Here is a 20,761-nt window from a genome sequence, read left to right on the forward strand (position 1 = left end):
AAGGAAAGTAGCAAGTCGGAAGAGGCTGGAGGAGGAGGACTTGGAGTAGTATTCTCGTTTGACCTTAGCACAAGTTTGGCAGCATTCAAACAGCTGGTTCCAACGTTCGGAAAATGGACTACTTTGGCAGCAGAATCACAGCCAAGCCACTCCATAGCCGACAAAACAGCCCGCTATTGGTCATTGTGGTCCATCGTCCTTATCCTCGTGGCATTTTTGGTACTACATTGTCATTTACCGTCCAACTATTTAGGGCCAGAAGCCGCCAGAAAACTCATCTTCCTTCGTAAGCGCCTTGCTGCTTGCATTTCACATGTACCTATTGGTTGGTTTGGATTTTAGTTTATTTGCCAATTTCTGCTTGTTTGTATTATCAATAAATATATTTTTGAATCACTTTTTTTACTTTACATGCATCATATTAAAAAAAAGTGTTATAATATTTTTTTCAAAAGAAAAATATCTCAAATAATCTATTATTCAAATACACTCCATATATGATAATAAGACGTTACGATTAATATGAAGAAAAAAAGGATAATGACCACAGACACGTTACAATCCGCACTACTAAAAAATTTTATAAAAATAAACACATATTTCTTTGATCTTTTCCATCTAGTACCGTATGCAAATCATATTCGAGAAATTTATATTTGAAAAATCCGCACTGATGAAAAACTTCAAAAAATTGTCATGCTACAAGGAATTTCTTTTACTTTTTCTGTATATTCACATTCCTTGCTTTTAGCAATGTCAATAATGTCAAGGAGATTGAACAAAATAACCCGTAAATATTTGATTACAAAATTACTTTTGTTGAGAGATGGTAATATATGATAAATGCAAACAAGAATATGCAATTTAAAGCGAAAAATGGCTGAGCAGCAACATGTACTTGAATTGACTATCTTACTTTTAAAAAGATTTTTTTTTTTTACATCACAAATAAGTTTTTCTTTTTTGGTATGAACAAATAAATTTAATAATTTTTTATCCAAACACACCATAATTTCTTCATTTTCTTCCATGGAGGAACCTACCTATGATTTTTTTTTTTTTAGTTACATAACACTTTTTAACAAAAAATGTTTAAATATTTTTTTGTAAATATATCTTTCGACCACTTTTTTTATCTCACATACATCAAGTCATTATAGTATGCTTTTCTACAAAAAGTTTAGACATTCTACTATAAGTTTCTTCTCATCATAATATAATACGTACTCTCTCCCCCATATTGTCATCCTTTCCATTTTTGAGATATCCCAAAATATATTTATTATGTTAAAAAAATTAAAATCTTTTTTAGTCTCTCATTTTAACATAATCTTTCATTTTAATCATACGGATGTTGCCATTCAAATTCAAATTATGAATATATATATATAGATAAAATTGGAAAGAGGCGTAGAAACATCACAATCAAAAGTGTTTTTTTTAAAAAAATTAGACTTCCGAAACTTGACAAATAAATTGTGAATAGAGGAGTGTAAATCGATTGATCGTCCATCATTTGGAGCTTTGCGGCTGCATGCTAATACACAATTTCTTTTTCGTTTGAATTTTCTACTATAGCACGTAATACTTAACCATTTCTCCTACAAAACAAAACCAGGACACAAGGCGAAACCCCAAAAGCATCCATTAGGCTAGAAGAACACAAAAATGGAGAAGCGGATAGAATCGTCTTTTCAGCATCAGAAATTCAGATTATGGAAAGATGAAATAAATAGGATCAAGTTTCGACGAAGTTCGAAAACGACAAAACAGTCCACCGCATAGTCCGAGTTTCTCCGACAAGTGTCGTCTGTGGCTCAACTTAGCCACGTGGACGGTGGAATTTGCAGCAAAAAGATTTAGAAAAAACAAAGGGAAAAAAATTGAAAAACAGTAACCGTAGTTAGCTCATGGCTGCCGCCGCTTCAAAAAACAGCCATTGTTTAATGACTTAATCCCACCCTTTATACTTAGTTGTAACTTCGTTCAAATCTCCATGCCTCTCTCTCTATCTCTCTTTTACAGCCACTAATACTACTGCAATCTTTCTCTCTTTTAACAAAAAAGTGACAACGACGCCATGGTGTGAAGATGGTTGCTTATGCTCTTCTCTTCTTCGGTCGCGACTCTTGACTCAAGGGATTAATTTGATTTTGCTTTCTCATCATATCTCTAGATTCCATAAAAATGTCCTGAATAAAGGTTTTCTTGGGATTCTTGGTTCATTTCTCAAAAAAGTCTTGCGCCTTTCTTGGTAAATTATTAGGAGCTTCTTCCAGCAGCTTCTGCTTAGCATTCTCCTTTTGCTGTAAGATTTTTAGACCAATTCACCACCTCAGCTTAAAGGGTTTTTGTTCTCAAAGTCTTGAAAGTTTGCTACAAAGTGAATCCCGCTGATTTTTCCTGGGAAAAGAAAGGAAAAACGGATTGTAGAGAGTTGGTGGATATGAATAATTCATCAGCAATGGCAACAGTCCCTTCGGCTTCTGAAGAAGCTAGTGTTTCCTCAGCTGGCAATCCAATGATAGCTGCTCAAGTTGGACCCGTCAAGAAAAAGCGTAACCTTCCTGGAATGCCAGGTAGCTGCTCATGAATCATCACTATATAGCTCCTCAAATCGTACTTGTACCTTCCTAATTTTTTATCTTAAAAAACTAGTGCTATATTTTTCTCTTTTCTTTTGTTTCTTTTTGGGGCATTTATCCGGTAGTTTGTATGTAGATCCAGATGCAGAAGTGATAGCCTTATCACCAAAGACTCTCCTAGCAACAAACCGATTTGTATGTGAGATCTGCAACAAGGGTTTCCAAAGAGACCAGAATTTGCAACTACACAGAAGAGGCCATAACTTGCCATGGAAACTCCGGCAGAGAAACGGGAAAGAAGTTAAAAAGCGCGTGTACGTCTGCCCTGAAGCAACCTGCATTCATCACGACCCCTCCAGAGCACTTGGGGACCTAACTGGCATCAAAAAACACTTCTGCAGAAAACACGGCGAGAAGAAATGGAAGTGTGAACGGTGCTCTAAGAAGTATGCCGTCATCTCCGATTGGAAAGCGCACACGAAAACTTGCGGCACCAGAGAATACCGCTGCGACTGCGGCACCCTATTTTCCAGGTCATTCCACTAGAACGAAGCTAAACTCAACGAGTTTTCTCATTCGTTTCTTAATGAACATTTTCCCCCTTCTTTTTCCTTGTTTGTTTTCTCTTTTATGAAATGAAGGCGGGATAGCTTTATCACGCATCGGGCGTTTTGTGATGCCTTGGCGCAAGAGAGCGCGCGGTCCCAAACCCAAACTTTGGCTATAACTAATGAGGAGGGAACGTTGAAGGTCCAGGCTCAGACGACGACGACGAGGACGTCGTCATCGAGTCCTCCACCGCCTCCGCTTACTCCGTCAACTGGCGTGCTGTCTCCGGTTTTGTCTATTCATAGCTCAGGTGGGTGACGTGTATAGTCTTCATCTTTGTCCACATTCTTTTTACTAATATTATTGGTTTTTCTCGTCGTAAGCCGAGACAAAAACGTGGATACTATGAACCGTTAACATAATAAAAAGAGTATTAGTACTAACTTTCCACCCCACCGTAGACGTTCCCCTACTCTCAAGGTTGTAGAACTTGTGAGTTGTGAGTGAACCTTTTGCTTTTGTCCCTTTGTGTCCTTGTTTTCATGTGTGACTATTTCTGTGTGTGTGTGTGGGTTTGTGTGAGAGAGGGTGCTACTCTACAATCTGTGCAACGTATCTCCCTCTGAAATCTGCGTCTACGAAAAATCTTGTTTGTTGATCTGGAAACTTTAGAGGGTGTTTTTTTTTTTCAAATGTGAATAGGATAGCTCAAGGATCGAAGAGCTATCAAAGGGGGAAGAGATGATTCAATGACTGAAAGGATTGCATGATTGCCTTTGCTTTTACAGGAAAGGTCCTTAAGTGCAATTTGTTGGATACTGAGTTTAATAATAAACTTTCAGGCAGGATCTGAAAAAAGCCTTGAAAGCCTTTTCTTTTGCTGGAAAGGGTGTCATACTATCTTTTTTGTTATTCCTAGAAGTATTTCTCAACTGTCTCAATCTTTCCTTCATTTTCTTTCTTTTGATGGTAGAAATGCCGGAAAATCTGATTGGCCGTTCACAACCACAACCAGGAACGCCTCAGCTATCCGCTACATCTACCACCTCGGCAGCTGCAGCCACTGCCGGCAACTCTTCCTCGCCTTCCGATGCTAACGTCAGTAGCACCACTGGTGTATTTGCTAGTATACTCGGAGCCTCAGGCTCAGCTGGGCTGTCGCGATCTTCGCAGTCTCCTTCATCTTTCTCTGGCCTACTGTGTGCGATGGGCGGACCAGAGCGATCTGCTGTCGAACCCATATCGCTCTCGTTGTCCTCTTCGCTCTACCTCTCCAACCATCCATCCACATTGTTCCCAAGCACGCCCCAGGATCATCATCCTAGGCACTATTCGACGAACCCTCAGCCGGCATTGTCTGCAACTGCATTGCTTCAAAAAGCAGCTCAAATAGGCGCGGCATCATCAGGATCATCTTTTCTTCGCGGTCTCGGTCTGGCAATGCCATCCTCATCCGACCTTCAAGATAACTGTGCTAGTCCAAGCACCGCCACCGCCCCCGCCACCGCTAGTGCATCTGCATCCACTGCAAATTGGATGATGAGAAATGTAAAGCCAGAGAACGGTTCAGTTGCACCTGGGCAGCTTGGACTAGGACTAGCTTCCGATCATGCTGCTTCTGGTTTAACCGACCTAATGATGGGGCCACCAACAATCTTTGGTGGCAAGCCCACCACACTTGATTTTCTTGGCCTGGGAATGGCTCCCGGTGCTCCATCTTCGGATGGGATATCTGCATATCTGAGTTCAATGCGAGGAGGGGGTCTTGATGTTGCGGCTGTGGCTGCAACCTCAACATTTGGTGGGATTAACTTGGGTGGCAGCGGTTGGGATGATTCTTCTGACAGGAAGCCTACTTTACTCTAAGCCAGAAGTTCCTTGTTTAGTTAATTAATTAGAAGCTCTCTATCCGTCAATATCATATCACTCTCTTGTTTATTTTTTAACTCGGGGAGAGGTTTTTTTGTTTATATTTTATCCGTAGTTGCTTCCATATATAGATATATAATCTATATTTTGTAATGTATATGTATGAATGTAGGGTAGGCATGATCATGAAACTCCCTCTGCAGTTCAGTTAATTATACTTCAGTCTTTTTTTTTTTTGGCTACCACCCAATGGTGAGGCGGCATAATTTTTCTTCTCCTAGCGGGGATTATGAGAATGTTAGAAAAACTTCAGTTTCTGCGTGTGGATTGGAAGTGTTAAAAGAATGGATTAATCAGTGTATATATTATCATCGTTAGCTACATTACGGGAGCGTTCTTGGGCTCGTTTGTTATGCATGTGGCTTAAGAAATTACCATATGGAGGTAAATTGGATCCTATGCTATGTTTTACTTCATGTAAATTTATTGTATGTTCCCCTTTTTTTAAAAAAAAAAAAAAATTATAGTTAGTTTCATATGAAACTGAGAACAGGTTTCGGGGGATATTAAAATAGGAATATGTGAGTCTACCATTTTTTTGTTTTTTTTTTGCAACAAAGTAGTAATAATATGTAGAGAAGGTTCTGTAAAGATGCTGCATATGCATGGATTTGAAGTTGATTAAAAATTACTAGTAGTAGTTACTACTTTGGGATAGATATAGAAACCGGGATAAAGGTGAAAATGGATGGATTCCAGCTCAGCCAAGGCATATTGATAATTGATGGATGAATGATGATCAAGATCCTCACAAGAGAAAACCACTATTAATGATCAAAAGTTGGTCCCCTTTCGCTGACAAAATCTATATATAACGTGCTCCCGCGGAGTTATCCTCGTGCAAGTTCAACGGAAGTACTCATTGCAAATTACAATGAGGGATCATGTTACAACAGTACTACCGTTACCCACCAACCATTGCACTACTCCCCTCCTTACTTACTTACACCTTCAATTATGCTCCTATCTACTGTAGGACTCGCCAGTTGCTAAACTCCAAACTTTTGTTACCCCCTTTTCTTTTCTTTTTTTCTTCTTTTTGTTTTTTAAACATTTTTTCTTTCTGCAAAGGAGAGATATAAATTCAAAACTTCTTATTTCTGAAATCGATTGTGTTTGGATTGTATTTTCCGTCATTTTTTATGAAAAAATTACTGTAGCGATTTGATATATGTGAGGGAAAAAGGTGATAGGGAAATGTGATCACGGAAAACGATAATATTTTCCGATGAAAACAAGCAATCCAAACAAAACTTTCGTTACCTTTGTTATTTATTGATGATGATGTAAATAATTTGTTATTCACCAAAATATGTTTAGCTCAATTTGGTAATGGTGACTGGTAAGGTAGAGTCACTACTTTCAAAGGGCACACAATAATTTGAGTTTCATTTCTGATACTATAAGGAATATGTTGGAAAGTATGTGTAAGGACCATGATGTAAGTCGCGTCCTGTACCGTAATGGTTACGGGAGGAAAATCCCTCCAAATTTTTATTTACATAAAAAAAAAAGGTCCTTCTTGACTCTTGAGTTCGAAAAAGCGTTGGAATTGTGGACTGGAGACAGCTCAAATGTGGGGACTGGGGGACACAAGTGCACTGTGGCGGCAGGAAGGGGTTGGGAGAGGAAGTGCTATTAAATTGAAGAATACCAAATACTTCCTCTCCTAGTGTTGAACCGGACATGACGCAGCAGGCGATGATGTTGTTAGTGGTGGTGGTGGGGTTAGGATCCTCCGGTTGGATTTCTCTCCATTCATATATTTATTTATTTATATATCTAAAATTTAAATAATGTTATAAAATTATGCAATTATGTCATCACTTTTTTTTTATCTTTGGATTAATATGCTAAAAAAATGATATATTTTTAAAATATTTTGACATTCAATTTACACGAAATATTTCAACGGCAAAAATGAATCAGAATTGTGACGAGATTTGCAATGATTAATCAGACATCAAAACTCGGTCAATTTCATACGAAATTTTATGTACCATTAATACAAGTAATGAAATATATTATGAACGATGTTGATTTTTAAAAATAAATTTTAAATTAATTTTATTAAAGTATAATTGAGAGAGAAATTAATTATCTCCAATGCAATTGAGCGAAGCCCACTCCGGTGGTGGTGGAGTGGGTCCAACTCCTAAGCAGTCAAATTCGAAATCCGAAATTTACAAAAGGCATGCATTTGCATGTATGACCGTGGTTTGCTCAGGTCATTGGATCAGAAAGAAAGACCAGACGAATTTAATGCAAGGGTGTCGAGTCTGCAGAGACCCGAGAGACAGGAAGGATGGACAAGTCCCTCTCTTCTCTCTGGCATGGCGTGGACTAATTTCATCTTGGCTATTTTCTTTCGTTACTTTTTGTTTCAATTTAGATGTTCCGTTGCCGACTCCTAGAATGGGGAACTTTGCCTATCAATATCACCTCGTCCCCTGTTAGAGTTTTCTCTCATTAATAGCCACAAAAAATACTCGGAATAATTATCGACGGGAAAAAAAGTTCATAATCTCTTTTTTTTTGCTCGCCCATAGGGCATTTCTCCTCGAGCCCCAGCTTTGCAGATGGGCTTTTTCCACTGATACAACGACCATTATCCAAATTTGATATTGCTGAACCTGCATGACTGAGAGACGGACATACAAATAAACACAAGGAGCCCGATTAAAAAGCCCAATAAGCCATCATCGTTTCCCCGAAGGATCTTCAGAGCAAGATGTGGATTTACGACGGAAAAATGTGAATTTAGCTCCTCCTATACCAACATGGGATGTACAAATCCATGACTAGTGTAAACAATATATCACAATTTTTGTACAAAACACATATACTCATAGTGTGCGGTAACATGACAACTTTTGGTTTGAAGCTTCAACTGTTAAGATTTCACCATTTATAGTAGTTCTTATATATAATATGATGTAAAGTCTAAAGCTAAATAAGGTGTGACATGGGTACATATCTGCCCATGGCAGAGCTAAGTATCACCCAGCACGGGCAAACATGTGTGTTTGGATTTGAAAAATTGCTATGTTTCTCCGTAGACACATTTTTGAATCAGTTTTTTATCTTGTATATATTAAATCGTACAGTAATTTTGCTATAAAAAATTCAGAAAAATGCAATCCAATCCCCCCTCCCCACGCGGCTCTGCTCTGAATTTTCTGAAAAATACTACAATTCTCCCTTGGTATTGCCCCTCATAGTTTGAAAAATTCTCGCATTGCTCCCCTAAATAACTAGTATATGTTTTGTAGGTGTCTCTCCTATGTTAAAGTTATTTTGGAGCTATTAAAGTAAAAATTCGGTGCAAGTTGAAAAAATAACTTCTAAAAATTTAAAATCAAGAACTCATATTAAATACATATCTTAATGATGTAATGCTGATATCAACTTAAGATACCCTTTCCCCCACTGGCAAGTAGGTTATTCTGACTGTCAGTGACTGTTAGTGCTCAAGCATTAGTGAGTTAGTTATTTCAAGTATTAGTGAATTAATGAAACAACTTACACAGCATGCTAGAGCTAGACCGACAATAATCGAATTTAGAAGCCAAATCCAAATGGATCGGATCCTGAACTGGCATCAGTTTTCTTTCTCCCCTACGTTTGACTCCTTGTATAGATTAGTTTGGGACTTTGGGAGTCTTGGATACTCTTGCCCCTTTTGGCAAGTCTCTTCCGATTAGTCCCCCTCTTACGTTTCCCTTTCCCCCCTGTGCCTCGAAAGTCAGCAAACATCACTTGTGTCTTTTTTGTCTGTACTCTTCTTTGTGCCTCCCCAGCCTCAAGTACAGATCCAGTTTGTAGTTTTGCTTTGCCAATCAGCTGGCCTTTGTCACCCGTCACCTGTACTTGTAGCTTAAAGCTTCAAATTCATTAATATGCCCAAACCTTTTGTCCTGGAACTCCCGCCTACGTTACAATTTGCAGAAATTGTGTCCAAGTCTCTCTCTTTTTCTTCCAACGGAGTCATCAAGATAATTCAATTTGCACTACTATATTTTTATTTAGTCCAATGATTCAACGCCTTGCTGAAGTTTGATTAAGCTACAGACCCCACCATTTCATCTTCTTTTTCCCAAGTCCAAAGACTCCAAACCATCTCTATCTACCTGTCTAAATTCTCGCTCACTCTCTAAAATAACACAGCACAAAAAAAAAAAAAAGAGCTCAGAACCATAAGTTCTCTCATTTCTCACTGCCAATATGCATCTTCTATTACTCCTGATCTTGGTTTTACTCATTAGCTTCATCTTGAAATTTGTGTATTCGATCATCTGGGTCCCATTAAAAATTCAACGTCACTTCCGGAAACAGGGGATTGAGGGTCCGGACTACCATCCAATCTTTGGAAACACGGCCGAGATCAGGCGGCGGATGATCGCTGAAGCTGAAGCAGAGCCCATATCTTTCGTCTCTCATGAAATAGTTCACCGGGTGATGCCACACTACTATAACTGGTCAACGCTGTATGGCAAGACTTTTCTATACTGGTTCGGGCCGAAGCCCAGATTGGCGGTAGCCGACCCAGACATGATCAAAGAGATTTTGCTCAACAATACCGGGTCCTATGAGAAAGTCAAGTTCAACCCTTTATCTAAGTTGCTATTTGGAGAGGGACTAGTTAGGCTGAGTGGTGAGAAGTGGGCTGTGCACAGGAGAATCACCAGCCAGGCCTTCAATATGGAGAGAATAAAGGTAAACTCTCTCCTGACAGCTACTTAAATACTGCTTAGGACTTCTTTATTTATCTATTTGTTGATCTGACACCTTAAAAATGGACAAAAATCGGAAGCACGATTTGTCCAAGTAGGACATGTGGAAACTAGTTATCTAAATATCTCCTTAAAACTAGAAATTTGGGCATGGAATGAAATATTACTCTGGTGAAATTCCATTTTGTTTTCTTTGGAAGAAGAGTACCAAGCCAGTGAACAATGTGATGATTCTAATGCAGCACTCAGCTGATTCATTCTGGGAACTTCTGAAATGTGACATATCCTGCTCTTTGATTGGTTTCGGGATTTGGGTATTGGGTTGCCTGACTACGGCACTTAAATGTGTTTATTTTTAATAGGATTGGGTTCCAGAAATGGTGGATAGCACTAAAATGATGCTGGACAGGTGGGAGAAAGAAAGAGGAGAAAGAGATGAATTTGAAGTGGACGTGTTTAAAGAACTGCATAACCTCTCAGCTGATATCTTATCAAGAACAGCTTTTGGAAGCAGCTTTGAGGAAGGGAAGCGTATTTTCCAGTTACAAGACCAGCAAGCGAGCCTTGTTTTGCAGGCCATAAGAAGTGTATACATACCTGGATTCAGGTATTACTCACTCCCCTCATGCCGATAAAATGCTAGAATCTTGTTCCTTTCTTATCATCGGAGGGTAGTTCGACAAAAACTTTTGATATTGGACCAGTAATTTCAAACATTTGGAAAATCCTGACAACAAGAGCTGATATTCAACACCCATCTGTTGTGTGCTACTGTCAAGAACTTGATTTTCCAGAAAAGTTATGGCAAATGGTATGCCAAAGTTGCCAGAATTGATTTGGTCATGTTCCAGGCCATCAAAACAAGATAACGTATTAAAAGTTTTTGCGTGTCCTTGGATAATGTTGTTCACATTTATAACAAGAAATTCGGCATGGAGGTGGCTTGATTAGTGATTCTATTCTTTCCAAGGAATCACTAGTTTTTGGTAATTTGGCAGTAAGACTAAGTGCTACCTTTTTCTCATTGTCTGACCATGTAACTGGATGCAGGTTTTTGCCAACGAAGAAGAACAGAATGAGGAGAAGGTTGGAGAAGGAAACTCGAGACTCAATTAGGAAATTGATTGGCAATAGTACCAATATTCAGGAAAACCCAAAAGCTTTGCTTGCATTACTAATGTCTCCATACAAGAACCAGAATGATGAACAGGAGAGATTGAATGTGGAGGAAATCACAGATGAATGCAAGACATTCTATTTTGCTGGAAAGGAAACAACTGCTAATCTCTTGACCTGGATATTCATCCTTTTAGCATTGCATCAAGATTGGCAAAACGAGGCAAGGGAAGAGGTCTTAAGCACATGTGGAGACAATAAACTTCCCTCTGCAGAGAATTTAGCTGACCTCAAAATCGTAAGTTCAGTTTTATGTCATCCTATCACCTTCAGTTATTAGGCTTGAAATGAAATCCATATCTTGCTTCACCAGTTCTGTTGCTTAAGATGGAACTGAAAATTGTTTTAACTAGCTAGTAAAAAATGGTGGACGACTTGGTAATGCTTTTTTTATTCTAGTGACCATAGTCCATTTATATTGCTCTGACAACAATGGATCATAATGTAACTTTGTTATTGGCTGACTCGGCACAATATTTGTAAAATGTGTTTTCCAAAATTTTGGAGCACTTTGATTTGCAGAAGCTAAGCAGGATAAGCTTTTGGTTAAACGTGGTTTTTACTATTTTGAACTTCAAAATCACTCTAAGCCTGGTGTTTAGAGTTTGGTTCTGATGTACATTCTGTTCATTGACAGGTGAACATGATTATAAACGAAACTCTGCGACTTTACCCCCCAGCTGTGATGTTGATGAGGCAAACATCTAAGGATGTCAAGCTCGGGAGCCTCGACATTCCAGCTAATACCCAATTCTATTTGGCCATGACTTCTGTACACCATGACCCTCAAATATGGGGAGAAGACGCAAACAAATTTAACCCTCTGAGATTCGCTAACACTAGAAAGCATATAGCTTCATTCTTTCCATTTGGATTGGGTCCAAGAATTTGTGTTGGTCAGAATCTGGCTCTGGTTGAGGCAAAAATTGTCCTGGCTGTTATCATCAGACAATATTCTTTCGTGCTTTCTCCATCTTATGTTCATGCTCCCATGCAAACTATGACCCTACAACCTCAGTACGGTGCACAGATTATCTTTAGCAGGATTCAACGCTGAGGTTTACACGTTTCGAGTGTTCCTTTCTTTTTCTTTTGTTTTATTTCCTTTCCCCAAACAGGTTTAAGCGTATTTATTCCTATATGTTAGCGGAGTACGTGCGGTTTTCTTATGTAATTGTAAATAGAACTGTAAAAGTGCCTGTAACTGCAGCACCATATACGTTTTGTGATCGAGATTAGGAGAATTTAGTTAGGCTAAACCAAAGAGAAAAGTTAATTTGTTTTGTCTGTTTACATTTTACGCAATTTTCGCCCTTTACAGCATTTCATTCAAGATCAATGTTTAGAAACAAAAAAGATGAGTGATTAACTGAGGTATGGGATCTGCATTCTGAAGAAATGAATTGCTGAAACGTTTTTATATATCTTTGTTGAATCCATTTCCTTGCACATTTATATCCTTTCATCGAATTGGTGCCATTCTGATTCAGTTCTGTAGTATCTTTGATGGTTATCCTTCTTTGATAGGCGCATTTGCACTTACTTTCCCAGCTTTATCATAAAATTTTGGTAAAGAACCATAGAACCCAAATGTGATCTTCCAAAAGGTTTACTTCCTAGTTCCTACAGCTACATGGAGGTTCAATCACCCCTCTTCAATTCCTCCAAGTTCCTGCCTCCAGTCTGAAAAAGCTGATCACTTTATCGTTTTCGTTTTTTTTTTTCCCAAAGAAAAAAAGATAGCACTCTAGCAGTTGCTACATATGTGAGTTCACAACATGTTCCTTCTTTAATTCATTTCATTCATATTAAAATGCCCTTTAAAAGATCTTCAAAAATAAGTTGCTGTCAACATATTTATTGCTTCAAGCTCGGTTGTTTGTATCACTTCACTTGACTTACTTAGAATGTATATTAATAATAAAATGAGATGGAAAAGAGGAGTGAATTTGTGCATAAAAATAAATAAAATAAAGCAATCTACGTCAATATCCGTTAAATGGTTATTACGATTGTTATAAAGTAAGACCAACCTTTTCAGAACATAGAAAAGAAATTCTCTTTTTGAGCATTGCAAGAAATTGTATGATCAACTATTAGATGATTATGTGAGAGTTATCAAACCAGGCGTGCATGTCAAGGTTTTTTTATATGCATTCTAGAACTCATTTCGAGAATGATCTCATCTCAAGTGCGGAAGAAGAGAGCTTTTGCAATCCCACAGAAAATCCACATTACATGGAGGAGGCTATAGCTAAATCAAAAGCAAAAATATTGTAAGATGGACGTATTCTTGTCCTTTCTTTTATTTTTCAAAGGAAAATGTTAACAATATCCCACTTTTTATTAATGGCACTCCCACTAGTTATTTTATCACATAGTCTAATAAATGAAAATCATATTATATGATAAGAATCATAATGCAAGTGCCATTAACAAAAAGTGGAGTGTCATTACAATTTTTTTTTTTTTTTTGGGATTGCTTTCATCAGAAATTTCCCTTTGCAAAACTTGGTGGTTTATCCCACCACCCATCATCATCTAAAGTTATTGGCAGATCTTGGCCAGCATACAAGCCACATTTTAATACTCTTTTAACGTAGACTTTTAGTGATTGAGCTTTTTTATTTGGGATAGATTCCTTTTTTTCTGCTATTTGTTCTCGTTGGTCCATTATTCTCGAACTTGACCTAAGAATTATTAAATACCTAAAACTTCTCGTCCATTTCCTTGGAACATGGACGGGTGCACATGCCAATTTAACTTTTCAAAGCGTTTTGATATTTTATAAGTTTCATTAAGCAAATTAAAAATGTGAGTAGGTAAAACAGTAGTTGATTTCTTTTGAATATTTGAACTAATCATAGAACCGACTTGAGATCAAATTTAAGGCTTCATTCATCGTATTAATGGGTTAAAGCAATACAACCAAAAACAAAACAGTGGCCTTGACACAATTTTAATCATGGATTTTGGCAAATTGGGTTGTGATGCAAAGAAATAAATTGTTTAGATACTTAGTTTATAAAATTATGCCATTGTTAAATGTACGTATCTGTTTAAAAGTTTTGTGTACGATCAATTATTAATCAAGTATGTCCAACCACTCTTTCTCAACCACTTGCGGCGGCTAACAGTTGAATACATTTTTGTTTTGGGTGGCGCAATTTAAAATTAGTATACATGATGCTAACTAATCAATCGTTGATTTGCTGCTCAACCACTATAATTTAGTATTTGTCGGGTGAAATAATTTATTACCACGACATAAAAAGATTTAGTGTAATCTTTCCTACACTAAAAGTATATACATTATCATCGTTTGATTCATGACATGTGTGTAAAAGTTAAATTTTAAATTTAAATTTTACACAGTTATCATTCATCCAATGCTGATAGTGTATACACTGTCAGTCAGTTGTAGGAAAGATTAATCATATATATTGGTAAGCTGTCTTAATTGTTTCCTGTCGACGCTAGCTGCTAAAGGAGGAACAGCGGATCATGTTTTCTGGATATTCTCCGCACGAATGTAAGCTGACTTCATTTTCAAGGTTCTTCATGATTATGAATACAGAAAATGTTACCGTCCCTTTCCTTTAGAGTACGATATCCATGATTCTAATATGCTTATATCTTGTCAAATCATTTAGTGATTTAAACTCTTAAAGTAATTTAATTATGATTGATAACTCTTATAATGTATTCAGTGGTGAATTTAATTTCATCGGTATACCATACAATCTAATAGTATGATTTCTTTATTTATTTTGAGTTAATTTTTATAATGATTTAGTACAATTTAAAGGCTGGGGCCTTGGGTTGAGAAGAAGTTGAAAAAAAAATAAAGTTCATAAAAAAATAAATTTTTAGCATATAAAATTGAATTGGTGCTAGATAAAAATACCCCAGACAATTGGTAGGGTTTACCTCAGACAATAATGTGTGCTATGTGCAAGTTTTTGCCTGCATATGACAACAGAATGAGCTGGGCAATATTGAAGAAAATTCGAAACGCAATTAGAATGATCATCCATGAAGAGAGCAAAATAAATCAAAATTCGAAGAGTCTGATAAGCCTGTTTGCTACAGAGGGATTGCCGGTGGAAAAAAAATCATGGATGAATGCCAGACATTCTACATTGCAGGAAAGGAAACAATTGCTATTTTATTGGCTTGCGCGATACTGCTACTGGCGTTGCATCAAGATTGGCAAGACAGGGCACGAGAAGAGGTTTTCCGAGTTTGCAAGAACGGTGATCTTCCGAGTTTGGAAGATTGCAAGTCCATTTCCCCAACTTGCCTCGTTTCACATATGAATCTTTATTTACACTGATATACAAAAATAAATAATTTTGATGTTATGCCCCAACTTTTTGCCAAAATTTGACGCAGCATCCTCCAGAGTTTAATATATAAACTCCCCCACCAGTGTATATACTTTCACTATTAGATGCATGACACATAATCCGAATTTGAATTTAAAACTCAAATTTTGTATATGTGTCGTATATCTAACCGTAATACTGTATACACCGTCAATGTATATAAGATTTACTCATAAAAAAAGCAAAACTTAACGCCTAAGTAAGCTAGTTTATGCAGAAGTTAATTATGGCGTCTTTTTTATTGTCAGTTGACCATGATAGTGAACGAAGCACTTCGACTCTACCCTCCTGTTCCATTCCTGATGAGGCATGCTACTGAGAATGATCAAGTTGGGAAAGTTAGACGTTCCAGCTGGTACACAATTCTACTTGGCCCCCGTGACAGTGCACATTTGCTGGGCAAGTTGTAATATATATCGGGTGTAGTAAATTCTTCTTAAAAGCTAGTTTGATGCATCGATCTCTTTGATTTTGATTTTTGTTTTCAACTTATATTAAACATTGACAATTGATTTTCTAATCCAGTTTACCATTTTCCTCTAAAATTGAGATGTAAAGATCAAGCAATATGCAGGGGAACGAAGAAATGCTAAAATAGGTGGGAATCCATGCAAATAAAATTGCAGAAAAATTGGAGAGGAAGTACTCCAGTTCTACTTGTCATACACATTAGGTAAGGTGATGAATAGGCCTCTGTTACGGGTATCATTTGCTGGCAAGATTGGTCGGTTGGTAATTAGTTGCTTATAATTTCCTGCTATTTGATTCCTGATTCTGATCTATTAGGAACTAAAATATAGCATACACAGCCATACGCGACTGCCAGAACCACTTTTTTGGGATAAATTACCTTTTATTCCCCATAGTTTGGTGCTTTACCACATAAAACCCTATAGTTTAAAAATCTACATATAACTCCCTCATAGTTTGGATTAATTATCACAGTTAGTTTTTCCATTAAATTAATGATCATTAGTAAAAAGTCGAAGATAACTAATAAACTGATAAATTTATCCTTTCATTATTTCTTTTTTCCCTCCAAACATAGAAAAGAAGAAATTTAAATAAAAAATAGATAAATAAGAAATTGAAAATACCATTAAAGATTTGGTTTAAAAACCTATAAGGATATTTGTAGTAAAAAAAAATGTTTGGTATTTTTTGTTTCTTATTTATTTGTTTTATATTTCCCTTCCATCTCTTTTGTTTCTTATTTATTTATTTTTTATTTCCCTTCTATCTCTTTTATATTTCCTCAAAATTAAGATTTGATAGGCCAAATTAAAGTATAGGTTTTCAAAATCATCTCTTCTCTTCCCGAGAGAGAGAGAGAGAGAGAGAGAAGAAAAAAAAAGTAGTGAAAGGATGAATTTACAATTTATTAGTTTGATTTTGATTTTTTACTATTAACTATTAGCTTTTACAGAAAAACTAACGGTGATACTTTATTTCAAATTATGAGGGGGTTATATATAAGTTTTTAAATTATAGAGGGTTTATGTAGCAAAGAACTAAATTAAGTAAAAGGTACTTTATCATTTTTTTAGTCTGGAAAGACAAGTATACTGATTAAATCTTCTTTTGCTATTCTATTATTTAGAAGCAAAATTCAATAGCCAAACAAAAAAAAATTCTTTCAACTTTTGACCAAAAATTGCTACAGTATTGCAATATTTAAGGAGGAAGGACCATCTCGTCTTCGTCTTCACAGTTCACATACTGGTTCAAGGTGCAGAACTCCCAGGAGACTACTAGTAGCCAGATTTTAGAGCTAGGGGATACTGTACTTCTTTTGCTCTCAAGTCTGACCAACACAATGCATCCCTTCTTTCTTCCAATTTTGATGGTCCTTTTACTACTACTAATCCTCTTGATCAAGTTCATATACTCCATACTTTGGGTCCCCTACAAAATCCAGAGACACCTATATAAACAAGGCATCAGGGGCCCTGGCTACCGTCCGATTGTAGGAAATTCTGCCGCGTTCAAACAGGAATACGATGCAACATTGAACAAACCGATGGCATTTTTCAGCCATGACATAGTCCATCGTGTGGATCCATGTTACCACAAGTGGACTTTCATGTATGGGAAGACCATGCTTTTCTGGCATGGCTCGACCCCGCGGCTGGCTCTAGCCGATCCAGAAATGATAAAGGAAGTTTTGCTGAATAAATCCGGGCACATCGTAAAGGTCAAGCTTACACCACTGGCTGAGCAGCTCTTTGGGAAGGGACTCATTGATTTGCACGGTGAAAAATGGAGTATCCACCGAAAGCTCGCCAATCCAGCCTTCGTCATGGATAGAGTTAAGGTGATGTTCATAATATTAGTACATATTTTCTTTTTTTTTTTGTCGTTTATATTTTAATAGAGACATACAATAGTGTTGAACTCAATATTTTTGAATATCCCTTGGCACTGGTCGCAGGGTTAGGATCATTTCTATTAGATTTCTCTCCATTGTTCTCTCCATTTATTTATATATGTAATTTTATAACTTCACAAATTCATCCGATTGTGTCATTATTTTGATTAAATCTTAGATCAACATACTAAAAAGCGATATTCTTTTACGAATATTTGGCATTCAATTTGTACATAACATTTGAACAGTGAAAAACGAGTCAAAATTGTAACAAAGTATGTAATATTTAATTAGAAGGAAAATTCGGTCAATTTCATACGAAATTTAATGTATAACTAATACAAGTGATGAAATATATTATTAACGATGTTGATTTTCAAAAATAATTTTAAATTAATTTTATTGGAGTGTAATGGAGAGAAATTCTATTCAATGCAATGAAGAGATGCCTAGTCCCTTGTTTGCATCAGCATTCCTCACATCTCATTGGTTTTTGGCATTGCAGAAAATTTATTTGCCGCACACAACAGAAATTTCCTTTATCAATGTATTTTCTCTTTTCAGCCACAGTTTTGGAATTTTAAATTCATGGATGGGGTCCTGCTCAAATTTATGATATTAGACTATTAGAGGGTTGTCTGCAAGTATCATTGATCACAGTTGAAACATTGAAGAGGACGCTTGTAGCTAATTTAGGGATTATATATATAGTTCACGGGATTCGATGGGATTAGTTTAGTTTGGACGGATAAAACAGCTTTATGTTGTTTCGTGTCTTCATTTGTAATGTTTCTTTCAACCATGGTTTCTCTAATCATACTTTAACCGACAAAAAAAAAAAAAAATACTAATGCCTGTGGCCCTTGGGCACCCTAGAGCCAAACCTTTTTTTTTTTTGGGAAAGGTATTCTATCTTCTTTTAAGTGGAAATGCTGGCCGCCTGTGCAATATTTTTCTTTTAATTTTTCCGGGTAATGCAGGCGTGGGTTCCTGAAGTTGTGGAAAGCACTCAAGAGGTGCTAAACAAGTGGGAAAATGGGATAGGAGAAAGAAATGAAATAGAAGTGGATGTGCTCAAACAGTTTCATATACTGTCTGCAGAAATTTTATCAAAAACAGCTTTTGGTAGTGACTTTGAAGAGGGAAAGCACATATTTGAACTACAAGACCAACAAGCCATGTTGACCTTAGAGGCGCTGAGGACCATATACATTCCCGGTTTCAGGTGATTATTATCGATCGGTATATTCTTTTTTTAATGTGTGCCCCCAGTATGAATGATTACTTTCATATAATTATTGACCTGTCTTGTAAGCAACAAATCAGCCAGTTAAATTTTGCAGTCAATTATTCTATTGATTGTATGAACTAATTATGCAACAATTAATGCATAGGTAGTTCAAGTCAAAAGATAATTTTCTTTTGTGTTTGTTGACTATGGACTACCTCAGCCAAATTCAGTGTGAAATACAGGTTTCTGCCTACACGCGACAACAGGATGAGATGGAACGTAGAGACGGAAACTCGACGTTTGATAAAGAATTTGATTTATAGAGAAAAGAAAACGGGAGGGAACTCAAAATGTCTGCTTAGCCTCTTGTTATGGGGTGGGTTGCCGGTGGAAGAAGTCATTGATGAATGCCAGACGTTCTATTTTGCTGGAAAAGAAGCTGTTGCCATATTTTTGACTTGGACGCTTGTGCTTCTGGCGTTGCACCAAGAATGGCAGATCAAGGCAAGGGAAGAAGTTCTTCAAGTTTACAGCAACGATAAGGTTCCGAATGCAGACAGCCTAAGTGACCTGAAGATTGTAAGTCCAATCCTTCTGCATTTCAGATGCAAGCAATTTTAATAATTCTTGATGGGAAACTCTTGATTTACAGCCCTCAGTGATTGGGCCATGAAACACTCTTAAAAATATCAAATCTTAAAGATGTGTTTCTCACGAAAACTTTTCTAATTCTTTCAAATCTTAATCCTTCGCCATTTCATGATTCATGCGCTGCTCTTGATTAACCAGGTGGGTATGATACTTAACGAAGCACTCCGGCTCTACAATCCGGTTCCAGATTTGTTCATGGAAGCCACTCAGAATATCAAAGTGGGAAACCTTGATGTTCCGGCTGGTACACAGATCTATGTGCCTGTGACTGCGACTCATCACAGCACCGAGATATGGGGAGCGGATGCAAATGAGTTCAATCCGCAAAGATTTGCTCAGCCTCGAAAGCATCTCGCCTCATTTTTCCCATTCGGCATAGGAAGCAGGATTTGCATCGGTCAAAATTTTGCGTTGATGGAGGGAAAAATTATCCTAGCTATGATTCTCAAACAATTCTCTTTCGCATTGTCACCATCCTATGTTCATGCTCCTGTCACATTTCTCACCGTCCAGCCTCAGTTTGGTGCCCAGATCCTTTTCAGCAGGCTCTCAGGCTGATCAATCGTTGCGAAAGAAGAATCTGGTGACAATAAAGTTATTCATTTGCATTAGTAGTTCTCTGTGTAATGATGGTGCTACGCTATATGTACGCCTCAAAACCATGAATAATGTCATTTCGTCCCCCGTGAATGACAATAAATTTTTTTTTTTTTCCAAACTATTCTTTTCAACTTATATTAAACATTGAAAATTGATTGCAAAAGCAGGTTTCCATTTGCATGTAAAATTGAGATTCAAAGTTAAAGCATCTGATTAAAATTGTAAAAATCGGGCTTCCACCATGTACGAAGTCAACATTAATTAAGCTAATATATATTTTGTCTGCAACTCTTCTTGTTTCTGACGCGACCATTTCATCAAAAGAAGCTCAGCAAAATTAAAATATGAAAGAACGGAAAGAGGAAATCCAGAACGGCAAGAACGACCATTCGAATTTTTAATAATAGTCACAACCAGGGAAGCTGTGATGCTACAGTATTAGTCTAGTTAAACACCTTTGACAACGAAAGGGAAAAAAATCTTTTCTCTGGAAAGAGTCGTAAATCTTCTTTTGACTGCTCCCTTAATTGAAAGCGAAATGGTAAATTACT

At 37.0% G+C, this 20,761-nt stretch overlaps 3 protein-coding genes across 3 annotated transcripts; all 3 read left to right on the top strand.

Annotated features, from left to right (window-relative positions):
- The first annotated feature begins 1,956 nt into the window (after window positions 1-1,956).
- LOC113748588 (zinc finger protein GAI-ASSOCIATED FACTOR 1-like) lies at window positions 1,957-5,240 on the top strand. The gene is made up of 4 exons (XM_027292058.1): window positions 1,957-2,579; window positions 2,722-3,118; window positions 3,227-3,444; window positions 4,108-5,240. The coding sequence occupies exons 1-4, from the start codon at window positions 2,447-2,449 to the stop codon at window positions 4,998-5,000; spliced, it is 1,641 nt and encodes a 546-aa protein (XP_027147859.1). The 5' UTR covers window positions 1,957-2,446; the 3' UTR covers window positions 5,001-5,240.
- A 3,946-nt stretch (window positions 5,241-9,186) lies between these two features.
- LOC113749802 (cytochrome P450 734A1-like) lies at window positions 9,187-12,209 on the top strand. Its single transcript, XM_027293661.1, has 4 exons — window positions 9,187-9,779; window positions 10,159-10,403; window positions 10,847-11,210; window positions 11,610-12,209. The coding sequence occupies exons 1-4, from the start codon at window positions 9,288-9,290 to the stop codon at window positions 12,027-12,029; spliced, it is 1,521 nt and encodes a 506-aa protein (XP_027149462.1). The 5' UTR covers window positions 9,187-9,287; the 3' UTR covers window positions 12,030-12,209.
- Window positions 12,210-17,380: 5,171 nt separating this feature from the next.
- On the top strand, window positions 17,381-20,168 carry LOC113749210 (cytochrome P450 734A1-like). Its single transcript, XM_027292888.1, has 4 exons — window positions 17,381-17,674; window positions 18,709-18,953; window positions 19,202-19,538; window positions 19,749-20,168. Exons 1-4 carry the CDS (start codon window positions 17,381-17,383, stop codon window positions 20,166-20,168), a joined length of 1,296 nt encoding a protein of 431 aa, XP_027148689.1.
- Window positions 20,169-20,761: the final 593 nt, after the last annotated feature.

The sequence above is a fragment of the Coffea eugenioides genome, chromosome 10 (assembly GCF_003713205.1).
Source record: "Coffea eugenioides isolate CCC68of chromosome 10, Ceug_1.0, whole genome shotgun sequence".
Taxonomy (NCBI): Eukaryota; Viridiplantae; Streptophyta; class Magnoliopsida; order Gentianales; family Rubiaceae; genus Coffea; species Coffea eugenioides.